General features: G+C 40.6%; 1 protein-coding gene across 3 annotated transcripts in view; it reads left to right on the top strand.

Annotated features, from left to right (window-relative positions):
- DSCAM (DS cell adhesion molecule) overlaps nucleotides 1–17,792 on the top strand; it is a 434,764-nt gene that overhangs the window by 292,812 nt on the left and 124,160 nt on the right. For all 3 annotated transcript variants that reach the window (XM_048290724.1, XM_048290735.1, XM_048290723.1), the window contains exon 11: nucleotides 1,974–2,147. In XM_048290724.1, coding sequence (XP_048146681.1) covers nucleotides 1,974–2,147 — 174 coding nt within the window. The remainder of the gene's footprint in view (nucleotides 1–1,973; nucleotides 2,148–17,792) is intronic.

Below are 17,792 nucleotides of genomic sequence, written 5' to 3' on the forward strand. Positions count from 1 at the left end.
TTTTTGGTTTCCTTAGGATCTAAGTTCAAATTATATTGAAAAAAAAACAGGTGAGAGAAAAGTTCACGTTAAAGACTATTTGTGCTCTTATTGATAAATTATGGTTTGTTGCAAGAAGGGTGCAGAGTTTCAAATTCCATTTATCTCAGTGGTATATGGGATTTTCATTCTGAGTGTAGGAAACAAAGAAGTAATTCTGGTTTGCAGTGTTTGTGTGCTGAAGGAGGGTGCCAAGCCAAGCTAGATGAGTTGTAATTAACTGTGAGGAGATAAATAACCCACCTTGGAATGACAGAATAGTTGGAAAAGTCCTGTTTCAGACTCATCCACACAGATGTGTGGGATAAGATTCTCTCCTGCTCAGGAAGGACTTGGGCTGTAACAGCATTAAAAACATGTGTGAAGATTCAGAATCCTTTACAAACTGCTACAGTTTTTCCAGTTTTTTTCCAGTAGCTGTCCACAGGAGTATCAGCCCTTTCCTTTCTGTGAACACTAAATTCTTCCCACAATTTTTCATGTGAACAAACACAGGAAGTGAGTGGGCAATCAATGGCAGGCATCTACAGTTAGTAAAGCATAAATGAGCATTCCAACTAAATGACAGGAAAAATGGCTTGGTAAAGAAAAAAAATTGACACAAGGAAAAGTGGGACATGCATATGACTAAAATAGGTGAAAAATCATCAATGGCAACTGAATTTTTCTAAAAAAATTATAATTTTAACATTTTTAAGTTCGTAGTATTGCTCACCAGGCCTTCAGTGTAGGTGTAAATTCCCAAAGCAAACTCTTGTAGGACTAGAAATATTTTTGATATGCATGTCTGATTTTTTTTAATATTCTAGATGTTGTATTCATAGGTTGTTCTAGCTTGCTGTGTTGTACTAAATAATTCCCCATAATATTTATTCATCATATTTCCTCCTGGGTTGACTCAGCCAACAGTTTATAGTAATTAATGCTGACAGATATTAACTTTGTGTACAGAAAGTGGTGTAAGAGAATTCCATTGAAGAAAAGAACCTTTTGACTTCCCCGAAAAATCCCATGTCCTGCTGCTGAAGTAGGTTTTTAACCCCTTTGTTACAAGAAACGTGTCTTAATATACATTTAGAGAGTCCCTAATGCTGGAGGAACCCAAACTTGTGGTGACAGTACAGCAGGATCCTGTTTCCTGTTCCCTAAATCACCCAGTATCTTATTTCCAATGAAAAGTAGGTTCTTTCTTAAAACCAAACTTGATACAAAAATCTTTGGCTTCCTGTTTTTATGGGCCTTCCATTTTTACAGTGCTGCCAAAAATGTCTGATCAGTCGTCTGAGCTTTTTGTTGTTTTCTTTATTTTATTTTGATTTTTTTTGGGTGGGTTTTTTGCAGGTTTTTTCAACAGTCTCAGTAAATACTGGCTGCAAACATGGCAGAACAGAGATTTTGTGTGTCACCAGTCCATCAGCTGTAGCAGGAAACAAGAGAAACAGTCACTGATGTGGTTTTCCATGTTATCCAGGGTTTCATAAACAAGGTCCTAGAGGTCCCCTGAGTGTGCCATGTTTACTACAACAGACATCCCTCTCAGTCATAAGAAATTCATTTGCTGTATGCATTAGGGATGCATACTGCTATGACTGTTCAGCTGTAATTGTCAATAATTCATCAGCCCCTAAATGTACAACAAATGTGCCTTTTCACCCATGAACGGGCTGGAAATCTTCATTTCCTCTCTCCCTCTTCCTGGTTCTTTGGCTTTGTGCTCCTTTAATATGGGCAAATTATTGCTGCTGGTGCCTTCCAAAAGTCTTCTTCCTTTTGGTGTAGTGAATTCAGTTTGGATAAATTCTGTTTGTTGTGATCACGTCAGAAGCCACTTCAGCTGCATTGAGCCTCTAAGAACAGGAATCTATCGTTTGTGCCTTATTAAAAATAAAAACATGAGATGGTTGCTGACATTTTTCCATGGTTTCTTGCTTCAGGTGCCGGGGTTCCCCAGTTCCAGCCGATCGCGTTGAACGGTCGGATCCAGCTGCTCACAAACGGCTCCTTGCTGATTAAACATGTGCTGGAAGAAGACAGTGGATACTACCTCTGCAAGGTCAGCAATGATGTGGGAGCAGACGTCAGCAAGTCCATGTACCTCACTGTTAAAAGTAAGAACTGAAACGCTTCTCTGTGATCCAGATTGAGTGAAAAAAGTCTTTACTGCATCCTTAGTTTGGAGGGAAGGGAAGTGGTTTGGGAGGGGAGAGGTTGGATTTGTTGGCTTTGATTGAATTTTGGCTTTCAGCTGCGTGTGGTAGCATCTGGAAGTTAGGATGGGTAGTGAAAACCCTTGTTTGGCAGAGGAAAAAAAGAAAAGTTGTACCAAGTCTGGAAGCTATCCCTGAGTCATGAAGGAAAAGTAAGAAAATTTGTTGGTCAGGAGTAAAAAATAATAACAAAGGAGAAATACCCACAGCAACTGTCATAAATGTCAGAAGCTGAAGGAAATAGGGATTCAAAAGACACTTAATCAATTCTCAATATATCATGGATGGAAACTCTAGGTACAATTACTACAGGTAGATACCACAAGATATTACAACATGCTCTAAGATTTTATAGATACAGCCACAGTAGTTATTTTCACTTAGCCCGATAATTTTCAGAAAATCCATCTAATTGCAAAAGCTCAACCTGTCTGTATTTTCCAGGCACACGAGACAAAAGCAATCCAGTTTTCAAGTGCATGTCAGCTGTAATTCCTTGAAACATCAACACAGTTTAGAAAATAGAGGAAATAGTATGGGATAAAAAGGTTTAGAGATAGAGAAAGAGAGGTTTAGAGATAGAGAAAAAAAGAGACTATTGACACATCAGCATGCCAAATGTTCCTGGATGACCTGTCAGACCAGTACTGAAAGAGGTCACCACACTATGTATTTTTGCATTTGTAGGATTTTTGAAGATTTACAGAATGCTTTGATGTTCTGGGATGCCAGTTAGCTTGAAAAAGTTTTGCCCTTGAAAGTAAAGAGAATTTTTTTTTTCCAGAAAGGAAGAAAAATCCAATTTCTTTTCTGTTGGAGAGTGCACTTTAGACCATTAATGTTTAGGTTTCGGGGTGTTGTTTGTTGCTGAGAATTAATAACTAAGTTCTTTTAAGAGTGTCAAAAATCTGCAAGCCCAAATACCTTAGACATCCTCTCCACTCTAATTTACCATAGTGACTTCATCTCCCAAAAACCAGCATGACGGCCTCTCCAGCAAATTTATTAGTTGAACACTTTTTCTGTGGGTTGGTAGAAGTTCCAGCTTCTGTGGTTTGCAGAACTGGCCATTTTTGGGCCAATCTTCAATTGCAGGAGTAAGGCACTGCTGTAATACTCTACCAAGAGTCAGCTTCCCTCTGCTTGGCAGCCGTGCACGCTGCCTGTCTGATCACTGCATGCAGTTTCATGTGTGATAAAAGAGCATCCCTTATCAAATAAGAGCAGGAGCTTCCCTGGGGAGCCAGTTGCTGCTTGAATCTAATGAAAACCCCTCTGGCTCTGAGATAGAAGCCTGTGCCCCTCAACACCCACACTGACACCAGTCCAGCTCCAGCACGGCTGCTGGAGAGAACACTGGGAGGGTGTTGGTGTGAGCATGGAAGAGGCAGAGCTTTAGCTTCCATCAAACACTCATTAAGGACAAGATGCTCTGGGGAAATGGTCTTCAGGTATGGCTGGATCCCCTGTTCTTGTGGTGTGGTTGTGGCTTATAATATTTGCACCTGGTCAGGTGGACTGACTCCAAAGTGGGGGCCTGGATTTGCCTTTAGCCTCTCTTGTCATTCACTGTTTCCTTTTTCTGTGTGGTTATTCTGGATACTTTATTCTCCTCACAAGCCCATTCCTGGACCCTGGTTCTCAAGTTAAGTCCTCCTCTAGGTAAAAACCTTGGCCTTCCTTCATGAAACTCACAGTGTTCTCCATTAGTTGGTCCTTCTCCATGAGGTCGCCCTAAATGCCTTCCCTAGGCAGAGGCAGCAGGTGAGACCTGGCCCATGCAGTTGTTTCTGGGTGACAGAGTTGGTAAGAAACAGCCTCCAAAACATAAACAAGGATTAGCATTGATGCATTTTCTTGTGGCAAATTGCCTTCCCACCTTCCTTCAGTCTATCCATGAGCAGTAGCTCAAATCACCTGATAGAAGAAAGCAGAGTGGCTTAGATGGATTTGGTCACTGATCATGAAACTAGACTGGTCCTCAGAAAGAAAAACATGGCAGCAGTCCCTTTACACCTAATTCCTTCACTTCTTGTTCCTTGTGCCACAGATACCTCATGCATGTAGGTGCTAACCACTGATAGCATCACAATTTAAAAATAAACCCTCTTGTGCACAGGAGATTCTTCTCCATGTTTGATAGAAGTTTTTACCTGCTCTGCCAGTAACACTGCTGGATAAAGTTTTAACTTTCATAGATCTTATTAAAAAACCTCGTAAATGAGCTGATGCTTCACTCCTCCTGAATTGTCATTGTCACTTGTATCTAAACAAAAAAGATGTTGACCTTTGCTGTCAGAAAAGAGTAGGAAAATCTTTGTTTTGGTAGTTCATGAGTGGACTGGATGAAAATTGATTTAATGTATTTCCATGACTTCCTCTAAAACTGATGGATTTTTTCTTAGTGAAAACCCATGTCAAGCTATAAACCAGCTTGGCTTGCTTAACAAACTCTTAGTGCTAAGGGGAAGTTGTAATAATTCCAAATATACATTTATTTATTGCTTCAGTGTTTGTTGAGTGACACCTTCATGTCAGAGGAGTTGATCCAGCTTCCTGGTTGAAGGGAAATTGCATGAGAAGGGAATGAAAAGAAAGAGGAAAAGAAAAGAAAAAAGGAAAAGAAAACAGAAAAGAAGAAGAGGAAAAGAAAGAGGAATCAGGAATACCATCAGAAAATGTGAAAAGAGCAAGCTGCCAGCATCAATGCTGAATCAGGAACCACGGGGCAGAAAATTTTCATTTAGCAGCTATTATCCTTCTCCCTTTCTTTTCAAGGAATGGACATAAAAATCATGATCAGTGAATTTTTCTCTTCTTGTGATTCAAGGATAAGTAGTTCCCAAATTCTGTGTTCACTAAGACACACAATATTAGAAAGTTATGAGAGATCTGGAACAAGGAATCTGGTGCTGTCTTGAGAAATGACTCTTGGTGCTTGGGATGAGAAGACTTCTGAAGAATTTCTATAAAGGATAATGAGCCTTTAACATGAAGGGAAGAACTAAAATTATTTAAAGGTTGCCTGGGAGTCACAGGGGAGGAGACGAGTACTTAAAACAGACTGCCTGCCTGCCTTCATCTGAATAAATGTCACACTTCCTAATTCCACTTTAGAGGCTATATATAACATGATAGAATGGTATCCTGAAAAAATTACCTCCTGAAAAGCAAGCTTGCATTAAGGCATGCATCTTCATGTGTAAATAATCTGTTGGAGGCAACCACATTAGCCCTGCCCCTTCTTAAATCTATCACTTCTTTTCATGACAGTGTGGAGCCTGACAAGTTTTAATCTGATCATCAAAACATTTCCAACAAATCCTGTCTGCCAAGAAAACAGAATTGCTTCATTCACTTTCCCCTCAAATATGCTTCTGAGCTATTGGCATTATATGTGTTTAATGCATAAACCTAAAGCTGTCAGTCAGATCCACAGCTCCTTCCAGCAGGAACATGCTAATCCCAGCTAATTCTTAATGCCAAGTTTCACCACTCAGACATTTTTTTAAAGAAAAAAAAAATAAATTGTTGCCTACGACAAGAGTTGGTGGAATAACAGGAGAAGGAGCTGGTTGGGAAAGGGAGCCTGGTAAAACTGATGCCCTGTTCCTGCACCATGTCATGTTTCTGCTGCCCCTGCCTCTCTTACAGTGCTGCTTGTCCATGTTGACCATGACTTCTTCCAGGCCAGATTTGTTTCTCACCGTCTTCCGACAACTCATGGAGCAAAGAGACCTCAATCACATAACTAACTGCTACTGCAGAAGAAATAAAATATAACAGTAGTTACAAACACAAATAAACCCAGAAGATGCTTGTGGATGGAGCCTGAATGGCGTGGAGCTCTTTTCTCCACTGCAAGCTAGCAGTAGTTCCACCATATGGCTGAAGCACTGCAGCATTTGTTTATTGAGATGGATGGAAAGCTCTGCCTGTGAAGCTTTATCCAGGCAGGATAAAGGGACAATTTCCATGTGACCAGGCAAATGAGTTTGCTCTGCTGCGACACCAGCAGCAAAGCCAGCAAGCTGTGATGGAGAACTCGCTGTGCTCTGCTCACCAGGGTGCCTCTAAATGCTCATTTTAGTCTTTAGGAAAAGAATTCCTTGCTGAGAGCACAGGAACGTTGAGATCTGCCCGATTGCTACTTTTCCTTGTGCATGAAAAGCCAATTTCTCATTAAAATGCATGTATCCCACAAGGTGTCAGTAAGGGTGGCATTGCCTGTTCTACATTTGCAAAGATAGATTATCCATGATATGTGGTAAAGGAAGCTTAAAATCACTGTCTCTAATACCTCCAAAAAACATGTATAAGACGGACAGCAATAATGCTATGGCAAATTCACCTGAGCCCAGTTATTTTGATATTTCTTAATCTTTCTTTGCTCCATTTTTCTCACAGTCTCATGGTCTGTAAATACTACTTTCCATGGAAAAACAAAACAAGACAAAAGTTCCCTTCTCTTTTGCCCTGATTTACTGTTTTCTTCTTCTGACATTTCTACCATCTTTTTTTTTTTTAAAAAAAAGGCTTTTTCATTTATTTGATTCTTCATCCTTATTTTGCAGTTATCTCAGGTCTTTCACTTTTGTGAAATGGACAGATTTGGCCAAAATTGGTAAAAATCTCTAGCTGGATGGCTTGCATGTGTCCTGAGAATGAAAGAGTGTGGAACAGACAAAGAAAAAAAAAGTGATTTCCTTGAATTGAAACTACTTCCATGTCCCAAACAGTCCTTTCTGCTGAGCTGGTGAGCTGCCCTTGCCCACCTTTGCCCTTGCCCTCATGACAGGCAGCTCTCTCTCTCTTTTACCCCCTATTTCTTGGCAAAAAAAAAAGGCAAAAACTGTGTTAAATATGAGGTTTTGAATAAACTGTCCAACTCCAAGACAGTGGTGAGGAACTGTAATGCTATGTTTTAATTTTGTGTCCTTGCCCCTGGCAGGGGGTTTAGAACTAGATGATCTTTAAGGTCCATTCCAACCCAAACTGTCCCATGATTCTATGACTCTGATTGTTTATTTTCATGAAATGCAGAGTCTAAAAGATGCTGTGAGTGAATCTTGGAAACACAAGGGATCCCTGTGGATCCAAGCGCTCCCTCTAGTTAGCAAAGCAGCCCATTTTTTTCCTAATGAGGTCCTCCCACAATGAGAAAGGAACAAGGGTCTAAATGCTGTTTTCTGCCTCTTCAAACTGCTGGCGCAGCTTTGATTTAGGGACTTGCACTTTAATCACCCATCATGTGTCATTACCCCGACAGGCGGCAGCAGCCGCCAGACACGAGCACCGATAAATTGCGCCGAGAATCGCTGGAGTGATCCTTTGTTGATTTTCCTTTACAGCTATTCCATGGCAGATCAGCTGTCATAACAACACAGCGCCTCTGGCAACAGAGGGAAATTAAACATGAAGTATGTTCAAGGTAGCTGGTAGAAGGCTGGAATATCCCTTTTCTTCCATGCCTTCAAATGCTCCCTGCTCCTCTCGGCAGCGCCAAGCCTGTGGCAATTCTCTTGTAAGATAATTGCCAGATGTGCTGCAGCACAAATACTCAGGTGGGTTTGTATGCAAATCTTTGCAATGCTCTCATTTAAGGAGGAGAGGTAAGACCCACTCTCTCTTTCTTTTTCTTTTTTTTTTTTTTTTTAAAGAAATATTTTTCGAACAAGAATATAGCAGCCCTTTTTCTCTTCTTCAAGGCTGGGTGCACAGCAATGTTTCCAGCAGAAAGGGGAAGCAGATTTTTCTCCCAGAAGTGCATACAGACTTTGCTGTATCAACAGTATCATATTTATTGCTTTTTTTATTTTTTTAAAGCCTGTCTCTCTCAGTTTTTTGATGCCCAAATGGCAACATTGAAAAGGAAGCATGGGTGAGGTTTATTTTCAGAAGTTTCCTTTCTGTGGAAATTTTCATAGTGGATACACACTATTGAGGCTTTCCTGAAAAATAATCAGTTTAAGAAAGTTGTGACAATTTAGTCTTTCAAATGCCTTCACACCATCATGTTTTTTAGAAAGCCTCATAAAGGATGGGATTCACAAATATATGTACTCTAGCTGCTGTTTTATTTTCTCTCTTTACTGAACAGATTAGTAATATATATACCACAGGTATTTCAACATGTTCTCCTTCCTCAATATTAATATTTCTTGTGTCCTGTCAAATTATCACTTTATTCAGAGGTGTTATGCGGCTCTCAGATGGCAATGAACTCTGTGTCCAGGTTTGGCCAACTGTGGTTGGAAAACTGTGCCACAGAGATCATTTCAGATCCAGGGCTGCGGCTCCTCTGTCTCTGAACACTGCTGAAACAAGACTATAATATCTGATCTATGCCTTCTGCTGAGATGGTGATGTGGCAGGGATTGATACCAGCTAGACAGATAATCCATTCCTAATAACCATCATCATTGAGAAAGTACAAATTTCAGTATCTTGTATTTGGCATGATTCATCAAACCCTACTGTGCTCAAATGGAATAAACAGTAATCCCGAAATGTTTTAGCTGGGAGGAAATATTCCGGAAATTATTCTTACTGGCGGTTTAGAATCATAGAATCACAGAATATCCTGAGCTGGAAGGGACCCACAAGGATCATCCAGTCCAACCCCTGGCCCTGCACAGGACACCCCAAGAGTCACACCATGTGCCTGAGAGCGTTGTCCAAATGCTTCTTGAGCTTCTTGGCAGGCTTGGGGCCATGACCACTGCCCTGAGGAGCCTGTTCCAGTGCCCCAGCACCCGCTGGGGGAAGAACCTTTCCCTGATCTCCAGTCTAAACCTCCCCTGGCTCAGCTTCAGGCATTTTCCTTGAGTCTTGTCCCTCTTCACAGCATCCTCACTGCCCAGGGCAGCAGTTCTGCCTCCTGTGCAGGGCAATTGCCGGGCTCAGGCCCTGCCCGTGGCTCTGGTGCCGCTGCCGGGCCCCGGAGCAGAGCCCGGGCCCTGCCCTGAGCCCTCCCTGCAGCCAGGGACACCCAGGGCTGAGGGCCCCTCTCAGCTGGGGCTCCTCTCGAGGCTGAGCAGCCCCGGCTCCCTCAGCCTGTGCTGGGCACGGAGCTGCTCCAGGCCCTTCCTCAGCTGCGCAGCCTCCGCCGGCCCCGCTCCAGGAGCTCCCTGGCCCTGCTGGGCTGAGGAAAACACAGGAATTACACTTGGACATTTATCCCAGAAGTTCTTGTCAGAACACATCGCTCTTATAGAATAAAAATTCTTTGAATATATTCATTTCTGATGTTTTCTTGAAATTACAAAATGGTTCAAAATCTCCAAGTCAGCCGCAAAAGATGTGTCCGAATACAAATAGTGTCCTCATAAGTTATTTCTTTTTTTCCATCAGTCCTTGTGGTACAGGAGTAATGACTGACCACTACCCATGCCCAAATCCAGTAGTGATGTTTACTGGTTTATCTGAATCAAACTATTTTCAAATGCAGCATGGATATAGATACACAGACTTGATTTTTCTGGAATATTTACCTTCAGGGGCATTTAATGCTTAGACCTCTACATTCACATGGATTTTCATGCTATTAAAGTTACTAATTTTTCTGAGTAACATTTTAAAATACAAATGCTGCTGTGAATACATTAGTTTCATTTGTGAGGTGGGAGTTGTTTGCAGTGTGTTTGATGGGTTTAATATTGGCTTCTGGGGGAGGAAGTGAATGGAGGATCTATTGCAGCTTATTTTTATATCTGCAATGTCATCAAAAGTTGGGTCTATGTCTTGCTAACAAAGATTAAATAAACTTATATCAAGAGAGAATTGTAAAGCAATAGTGGGATGTAAATTAATTTAGTGTGTGTATGCAGTACACGTGCCTATTTCCACTTCAGAAAAGGCAGCTCTTGCAGTACTGTGCTTTTCCCTTTCGTTTTCCCTTTCCCTTTCCCCTCATCTTTTTTTGTCTATGTCAGTCTTGACAGCTTTAACGTACATCTCATTTAGAAAGTAACCCTGTTCCAGCAGGACAAAGCCTCAGAGCTCCCCATTATTATTTTATATGAGTTTAGGACTTGCAGAATTCTCTCTGAACAGCCAAAATAGAGGGCAGAGTCTTAAATTATATTTCTTATATATCAGCTTCTTCTGCACTTTGAATGACTTAATCACTGTCTTTCTCAGTAAAAAGCCTGCATTTCAAAAGGTTATTCACTCTTTTTCTAAATTATTGAATGCTGTAATAGGAACTGCATCATGATTCTTTATAATTTTTCATTTTGTTTGTTAATTTATTAATATCCTTTATCACTATCTTTACTTTTAAGTAAGAAAACCAAAACTGTATTGTAATGACAAAAATAACAAAAATTATTTCACAATATGTGAAGAAATATGTAGGATATAAACTACATTTGAGTATCAAGTGACACAGGTGCCAAATCAGTTACATTTTTCTGTATAATTCTCCTGCAGCAAAAGAAAACTGTAAAAAACTGGTAGTTTATATGCAAATATTTTATGCCTTGGATAAGAGTTTATTTCTTTAAAAATAAAATATCACATGTCACTATTAGCCAAAGATGATCTTTTACAACTGCTTCCATCACTGCAATTTGGAGCTTTTTTTTAAGGAAAGCAATTTTGCCTTCAAACATAAAGAGTTGGCTTTTTATTATTTTCGTAGTACCTTCTTTTCATCTTCAAAATAGTTTTTCAAAAATTGCCTGGTGGTTTTGTTCACATCCCTCTGAAAATCGTACAGTGGTGCTCAGTGTGAGCACAGTGGATAGAGTCCGTGGTAATCAACATAAGCAAAAATTAAATTTCTATCCGGGGGGGCTCACAAAAGGAGCAGAAAATGCAAGGTAGGAAGAAGAGCTGCCTGCACGCAGGGCAATTTAAGGCACTGCTTCCTACACCTCTTCCTGCTGTGCATGTCAGGTACAATCAGAAGAAAGGATTTGCAAATGCAGATTTTCTTTCAGCAATCTGTTTGCTTTGTGGGAAACAGGTTTCCTTCACCCCATAACCCTCCCTAAGCATTAGGATTCGCCCACTGCATCAGCGTGTGAGCTCCCATCCACACTATACATTCAAATATTTGTCTGGAATGGGATGCTGAACAAATCTGAATATGTTGCTTTTATCTTTCTTGAGAAAAAAAAAAAAGGAAATGTCCACTTATGGCCACAACAATTGATTTATGAGTGTCTTCACAGTATAGATAACTAAAGAAGCATGGCTCCATTTTTAGATAAATCTTATTAGAATCCTGCAGGGCTGAGGAATGAATCGATTTGGTCTGTCAAACCAGGAGATAATGAAAGAATGAGCTCTTACTGTTGGCCTAATTACTTATGATTAATCTAACCCCATCCATTTTTTTTTAAACTGTCTCCATCAGGCCGCTGAATAATTAGTCTTACATCCAATTTTTGTTTTCTTTTCCAATTCTGAGTTGGAATATTTGGTCACACAGGAACTGTGTTGTGCAGGCAGTTATGTGTCTTTGTGACAATAATTTTAGATTCTCTATCATCAGTTATCTGGTGTGAGGTTCCACCCGGACGAATTCCTTTGGACAATTTCCAAATGCCCCTGGGAAAGCAATGTGGTGTAATTGTATGGATGTAGGTGAACACAGCACCAAATTCAGAAAGGGGAAATGATCCTTCAGGGAGGGAGTACACGTTGTAGCTCTAACCACCCTTCTTGACTTGTGAAAGAGTTTTTTCCTTTAAAATTCCCTTGTACAAGGTGATGTGTTCTCAGGCAATGGTGGGAGCAGCCCAGTGGCAATGACATTTAAACTCTCTGCTTTTACAAATGAAACTTCAGGTGAAATTTCCTATACTTCATTTTGCAAAAAATGCTATTAGGCTGTAAAAGATCTCTTGCTCTGTTTGATCTATGGAACTTAAAGGCCTCAATTACCAATATTCCTGTGTCCATGTGCATGAACATGTGGCTACTCACATCATAGAAACACAAAGTCATCAAATGGTTTGGGTTCTGTGGGTGATTCTGTGAAATTTAATTCCTAAAGTTACATCAACCAAAAAAAAAATTGCATCTTCAATGTTCTGTTCCCACAGCCATTTCTTCATTAGAAGATTGAATTTGTAGAAGTAGTGTGTGCACAGTTGTCTTTCATGTAATCAGGGATGTGCTGAAGGATGTTTAGCAAAGGGGATGGCTATTTAGGAAATTTAACATATGTTGCTTAGATTTGGGTTGGGTTTGGGGGTTTTGTTGTTGTTGCCTTAACATTTGGCTTAAACTTTAAGAAAAAGTCCTCCAGCAAATGTTTTTATCCTTTGGGAGTGAATGGTAAAGCAGCAGCTGATGTCAGTGACCTGGCTTTCAGTCAGCACTGCAAGTTCTCAGTTCTGTTCCCTCATCCTGAACTTTTCTCATATCAGTTAAAATAAACTCCAAAATCACGTCATCAGTGGCCTAACAAGAACATTTTCTCTACTAATAGACTTGCCATATTGATAGATAAGTACCTGAGAAACAATCCTGTTCTCTTGCTTCCATTTCTTTCCTTGCAAAGGGCAAAGGATTCGCAGGATCAAATGTCACTTCTGAAAGTGAGATGGTATAAACTTGTGATCACAAAATCAGACAGAGACAGAAAATAGAGCTGTTGCATAAGTCCATTTTGCTGCAAATCATCAGAGCAGTAGAAAGAGCATCTGTTAGATGATTATTTTTCCTGGCCTTTAATTACTAGCCGTTGATTTGGGTAATTGCCCGCATGTACCTACACAACAGTGCAGCAGGATCTCACTTCCGCCATCTTATCTCAAAACTGGCTTTTAAAATAAGTGCCTATTACTGTAAGTGCTGTGCAAGAAAGCAGCACTCTGCTGGATTTTTGTCTTACTTTGCAATGCAACCTAGATGTTGCATTTATAACTGGTACGAGCTGGCTCCTTGCCATGCACTTACAGCCATAAACCCACACTCAAGCAAGGCAAATCTCCTGCTATCAGATTTTTAAGTGGTCACTTGCCGAGCTGAAATAAGGGAGAACAGACCTTCCATAAGTGGTTGCATATTGTTGTGGAAAATCCAATTACCACTTGCTAAATGCCCAGGTCTGAGATTTAAATAAGAGCTAAATGAAGTGCCTGGCTTTTAAGGAAAATGGGAATGCACCTAAACAGTGAGGAAGACCATTACAGGAGAGCACAGTAATCCCTGGGTGCCCTCAGGAGTTTTGCTGATTCCCTGTAGCATCCATGGCTGTTCCCAGTAGTATTTCAGGAACCCACCAGTGGAGAGACAGCTGTGAATGAGGACTCCTCAGTTTTATTCATATATATAATGAAAATAATGCATTGCACAGAGGTGCTAACTCTCTCCCTTTGGGCTCTTAAACCTTCCAGCGTGGAAGACCTCCCAAAAATGCTTAAAGAGGTATTCAAAAACTGAGAAAGGAGAGAACAACGTGGCCAGAAGGAGGAGGCTGGCACAAGCACTATTTTGCTTGGCTAGGATGACTTTTTCTGCTTCGACTGCCTGTTATCTGCTTATTTCACCTGTCAAGGCCCAGGAGCAGAATAAGTCAGCCTCTCTTCTGAATGAGGGATGTGCAATCCAGTGGCTTGGCAGCTGCTGGGCTGTGCTGGGTGTCCCAGTGTCTGCCGAGCACGGGGAATGTGGAGAGTACCTGACAATTAAAGAGGTTGAATTTCCTCCCATTTGCTGTGGGGAAGGCCCTTGACCTGGGCAGTTACCATGGCCTTGCTGACACCCAGCAAGTCCTTCAGATGTTACAAATGTGAATTTGTATATGAATATGCACATTTGGTCTTCTGCATTTCCCAGGAAGTTCCTTAGATCTTGTCCATATTCAAGATTATTTCTTCCTTTGCTGATTATTCCAGCATATTCCAATGGCATCATGGCTTAGCTGTACAATTATAAACCTCTCACATGGACACTTTCTGGAGCAAGAGTTGGCTTTTGCAGCTTAGTTACAATTACTTTCGAAAGCAGGGGACAACAGGACAGATGAAGCCCAAAACATAAACCTGAAGCAAATTTTGCTTCACCTCTTGCGTTTGAGCGAGCTGAACCTGTGAAATGTAGGAGCTTGGAAGCACCAGGGATTCAACTTGGGGCCATCCAGGGATATTTTAGCTTGGAATGCACAGCAGTTTGAGTACTTTTAAGGGATCTGTCACATACTTCCAGCTTGCTTATACCAAAGCAGCTCAGCTTAACAGTGCATTAGCCTATTTCTCATGCAGAGTGATGTAAACTAACCCAGGGGAGCGTTTCAAAGATGCAGAAATGTGAGTGACCTTGAGGAGTTGCACTCTCACACGAACCTAAATTGCTTTCATACCCAGAAAAGGGGAAGTCAGACTGTATCAAGTGTTATAAACCATCCAGCTGGTTTAAGTCACGGGAATCTGTGCTCTTTTTTGTCTCTCCCCATAAAACAAGTGGATTTTTTCCCCCCAAGTACCACTGGATACCTAAAAAGACACAGTTATTACTATGGAAATAATGATCTGGAGGAAAAAATTGCCTGTTTGCTTTAAATCCTATTTAGTCGTTCAACTCCTTTCCTTTCCTTTTCCTTTTCCTTTTCCTTTTCCTTTTCCTTTTCCTTTTCCTTTTCCTTTTCCTTTTCCTTTTCCTTTTCCTTTTCCTTTCCCTTTCCCTTTTCCTTTCCCTTTTCCTTCCCTTTCCTTCCCCTTCCCTTCCTTTCCCTTCCCTTCCCTTCCCTTCCCTTCCCTTCCCTTCCCTTCCCTTCCCTTCCCTTCCCTTCCCTTCCCTTCCCTTCCCTTCCCTTCCCTTCCCCATGGGAAATAACTTCATAGCACCACTGGACATATTGTTTCCATTGAATATTTTTAGGAAAAATATGTTTTCCAGCTAAATTTTGTCCACCATTCCATGTTAGGCCAATCTGCTTAGCATTTAAAAGGTAAAGATCTTATCTCTGCTGGGAATAATCTTTTATCAGCATTTTTGCCTCCAACTGTTGAATCAAGATAAGGTTCTAAATTTACAGAAAGCTCTGATATCCCTGGTTTGAATATGTGCAAGTTTTTCAGTTGTTTGCTTTTCCAAAATGAAGCCTGTGACACACTTGCAATAGAAACAATAGAAACATATTCCTTGATTGGGTCTACAACCCCACACATTTTTTAGGGGTATAGAGGTTTTATTTCTCCTTTAGAAAGCACTTTCTTTTCAGGTGTTGTTATAAAGGATGTTACAATCAACAATGATAAAAATAATGCAATTAAAAATTAAATAATATCTGAATTAAATAATATCTGAATTGTAGACTTTGACTCATGTAGGGTTCCTGTAGACCAAGATTAGGTTTTCCAATTCTTATGTTTTGCATGGAAGAAAAAGCATATTTGGTTCTGAAGCAGGAGCTTTGTTTCGGAGGAATAATCATACTTTGCTTACCTTTAATATAATCACAGTATGTTTTTAGATCCAACAGTACAGGTATGGAATATGCATGTACAAATACAGATAAAACATCTTTGTAAGGTAGAGAGAATGATTTCTGTGTGTTAACTCCTTTGTTATGTCTCTTACATCAGCTGGTGTTAATATTGCTCTAATTTACTACTCCTGAAATTATTGCTCTAGTTTACTACTCCTGAAATTCTGATTTTGCACTTCTTGACTTTTAAAATATTTTTAGCTTACATCATGAAAATAAATGTTGTTATTTTATTCACTCTAACTAAAAAAAGTCTAGAAGCTGATCCAGTGATGATTATTCTGGAGGTACAACGTGAAAAGGGCTACTAAGTACACACGTGTTTAGTATTTCAAGCCTCAGAGCAAAGTAAATGGTGCATATAAATAATTATTTGTGCAATATACTCCTGATCCATGGATCCCTCTATGGAAACAATATGTAAGAGGTAATTAAAGTAAAAGAGATTGACTTTGCATAGTTCCCAAACACCTGGACAGGAGGGGTGTGCTTGGGTCCTCTGGAGTGCTGTCCACAAAAGAGAGAAGGAACCAACAGAATGCAGCAGCATCTCTTAAAGAAAAAAGAGTTTGTTGATTTTGTTTTGCAAGAAAATATCCCACCACCTCTATTCTGGAAAAGCCCAGCTGGTGCTTTGTGCATCTTTGAACCCCATTCAGAATTTAGGCTTAGAGAAGAGCAGATCAGCTCTCGGTTCCCTGGCTCCCTCCTGTCCTTTTTTTAATGTTTCTGGAGGATCCAGCATGATCCAGCTTTCATCAGTTGTAGCTTTTCTGCACAGAGACAATTTTCAAACATCTTCCCAGGGATCCAGTCTCATCCTAATTTCTTTAGACACATTGTAGGCAGCTTTCCTGAGGACTGTATCTGTGGCAGGTTCGAAATTTCATTCACCCACAACTATTTTTGTGTGGATGCTCCTGCATGAAAACATCCCCATGAAAATATTTTGCATGCCCAAACAGAACCTTCTGAAAATCCAAATAACACAAAAACATCTCTGTGCAATTTGTGTAGCCTCGAGGGAGAAGAGTGGATTATCAGGCTTGAAAGCAAATCTTGGAAGTCCGAATATATCCTTTTTTCTTAGGAAGCTCTAAGCAGTGAAAAGCAGGATTGAGTTTGTGGTGACATTACGTCATGACATGGCAGGACTTATATCAAGACATTGAACCACCAAATATATTGGCAAAAATATGATGGCAAAAATCTGTGGGGAAGCCAGAGAGGAACAATTCATCAGGAACTGGAATGAGAGGACAAGGGGGAACGGCTTCAAACTGGAACAGGGAAAAATTGCGTTAGATTTTTGGAAGAAATTTTTTACTGTGAGGGTGGGGAGACCCTGGAAGTGTCCAAGGCCAGGTTGGACAGGGCTTGGAGCAACCTGGGATAGTGGAAGGTGTCCCTGCCCATGGCAGGGGTGGTAGTGGATGATCTTTCAGTTCCCTTCCAACAAAACCACTCTGTGATTCTTACATAAAAATGCTCCAGATGTCTGAGCTGCCTTTATGAGAGTCTGCTTTCCATGCAGACAAGGATGTAAGCAGAGTGTTTTCTGTCTTGGGGCTGCAGGAGCAGAATGGGACAGCCTGAGCTGCAGTGGGTTTGCTCTCCATGTCTCCAGCTTCATTATTTTACTGTGCACACTGATGAACTGTAATTGTTTCCTGGCTCCCCTTGGTAGGAGATCGGGTGACAAAGGGGTTTGGAGCACTGCTAGGTTCCTGTTTCTCCCACTGATCTCTATTAGAACAATCATTATGATAATGATTCTAATCCAAGCTTCTGTAATATAACTGAGAAATAAATGCTTCTTGGTTAATATGCCTCAATTAATGGGTCACCCAGCGTAGCTGCAGCAGGTTGCAAGTAAGTAGCTTTCAGGATCTGAGCCCAAATGATTATAGGTTTTCTTTCCCTTTTTAGATGAAATGGATTCATAAGCCTTACTCAAATGAATCGCTCTTGTAGTCATTAATTATAGTATACACATGTTAATGACATCATTATCAGGAGATAGCATAATGTCCCAGGGACCACGTGTTACAGTTGTTTCCTGTGCAAACAATTGTGCTTGATAACACAGCCTGTCACAA

Source organism: Corvus hawaiiensis, chromosome 2 (genome assembly GCF_020740725.1).
Source record: "Corvus hawaiiensis isolate bCorHaw1 chromosome 2, bCorHaw1.pri.cur, whole genome shotgun sequence".
Taxonomy (NCBI): Eukaryota; Metazoa; Chordata; class Aves; order Passeriformes; family Corvidae; genus Corvus; species Corvus hawaiiensis.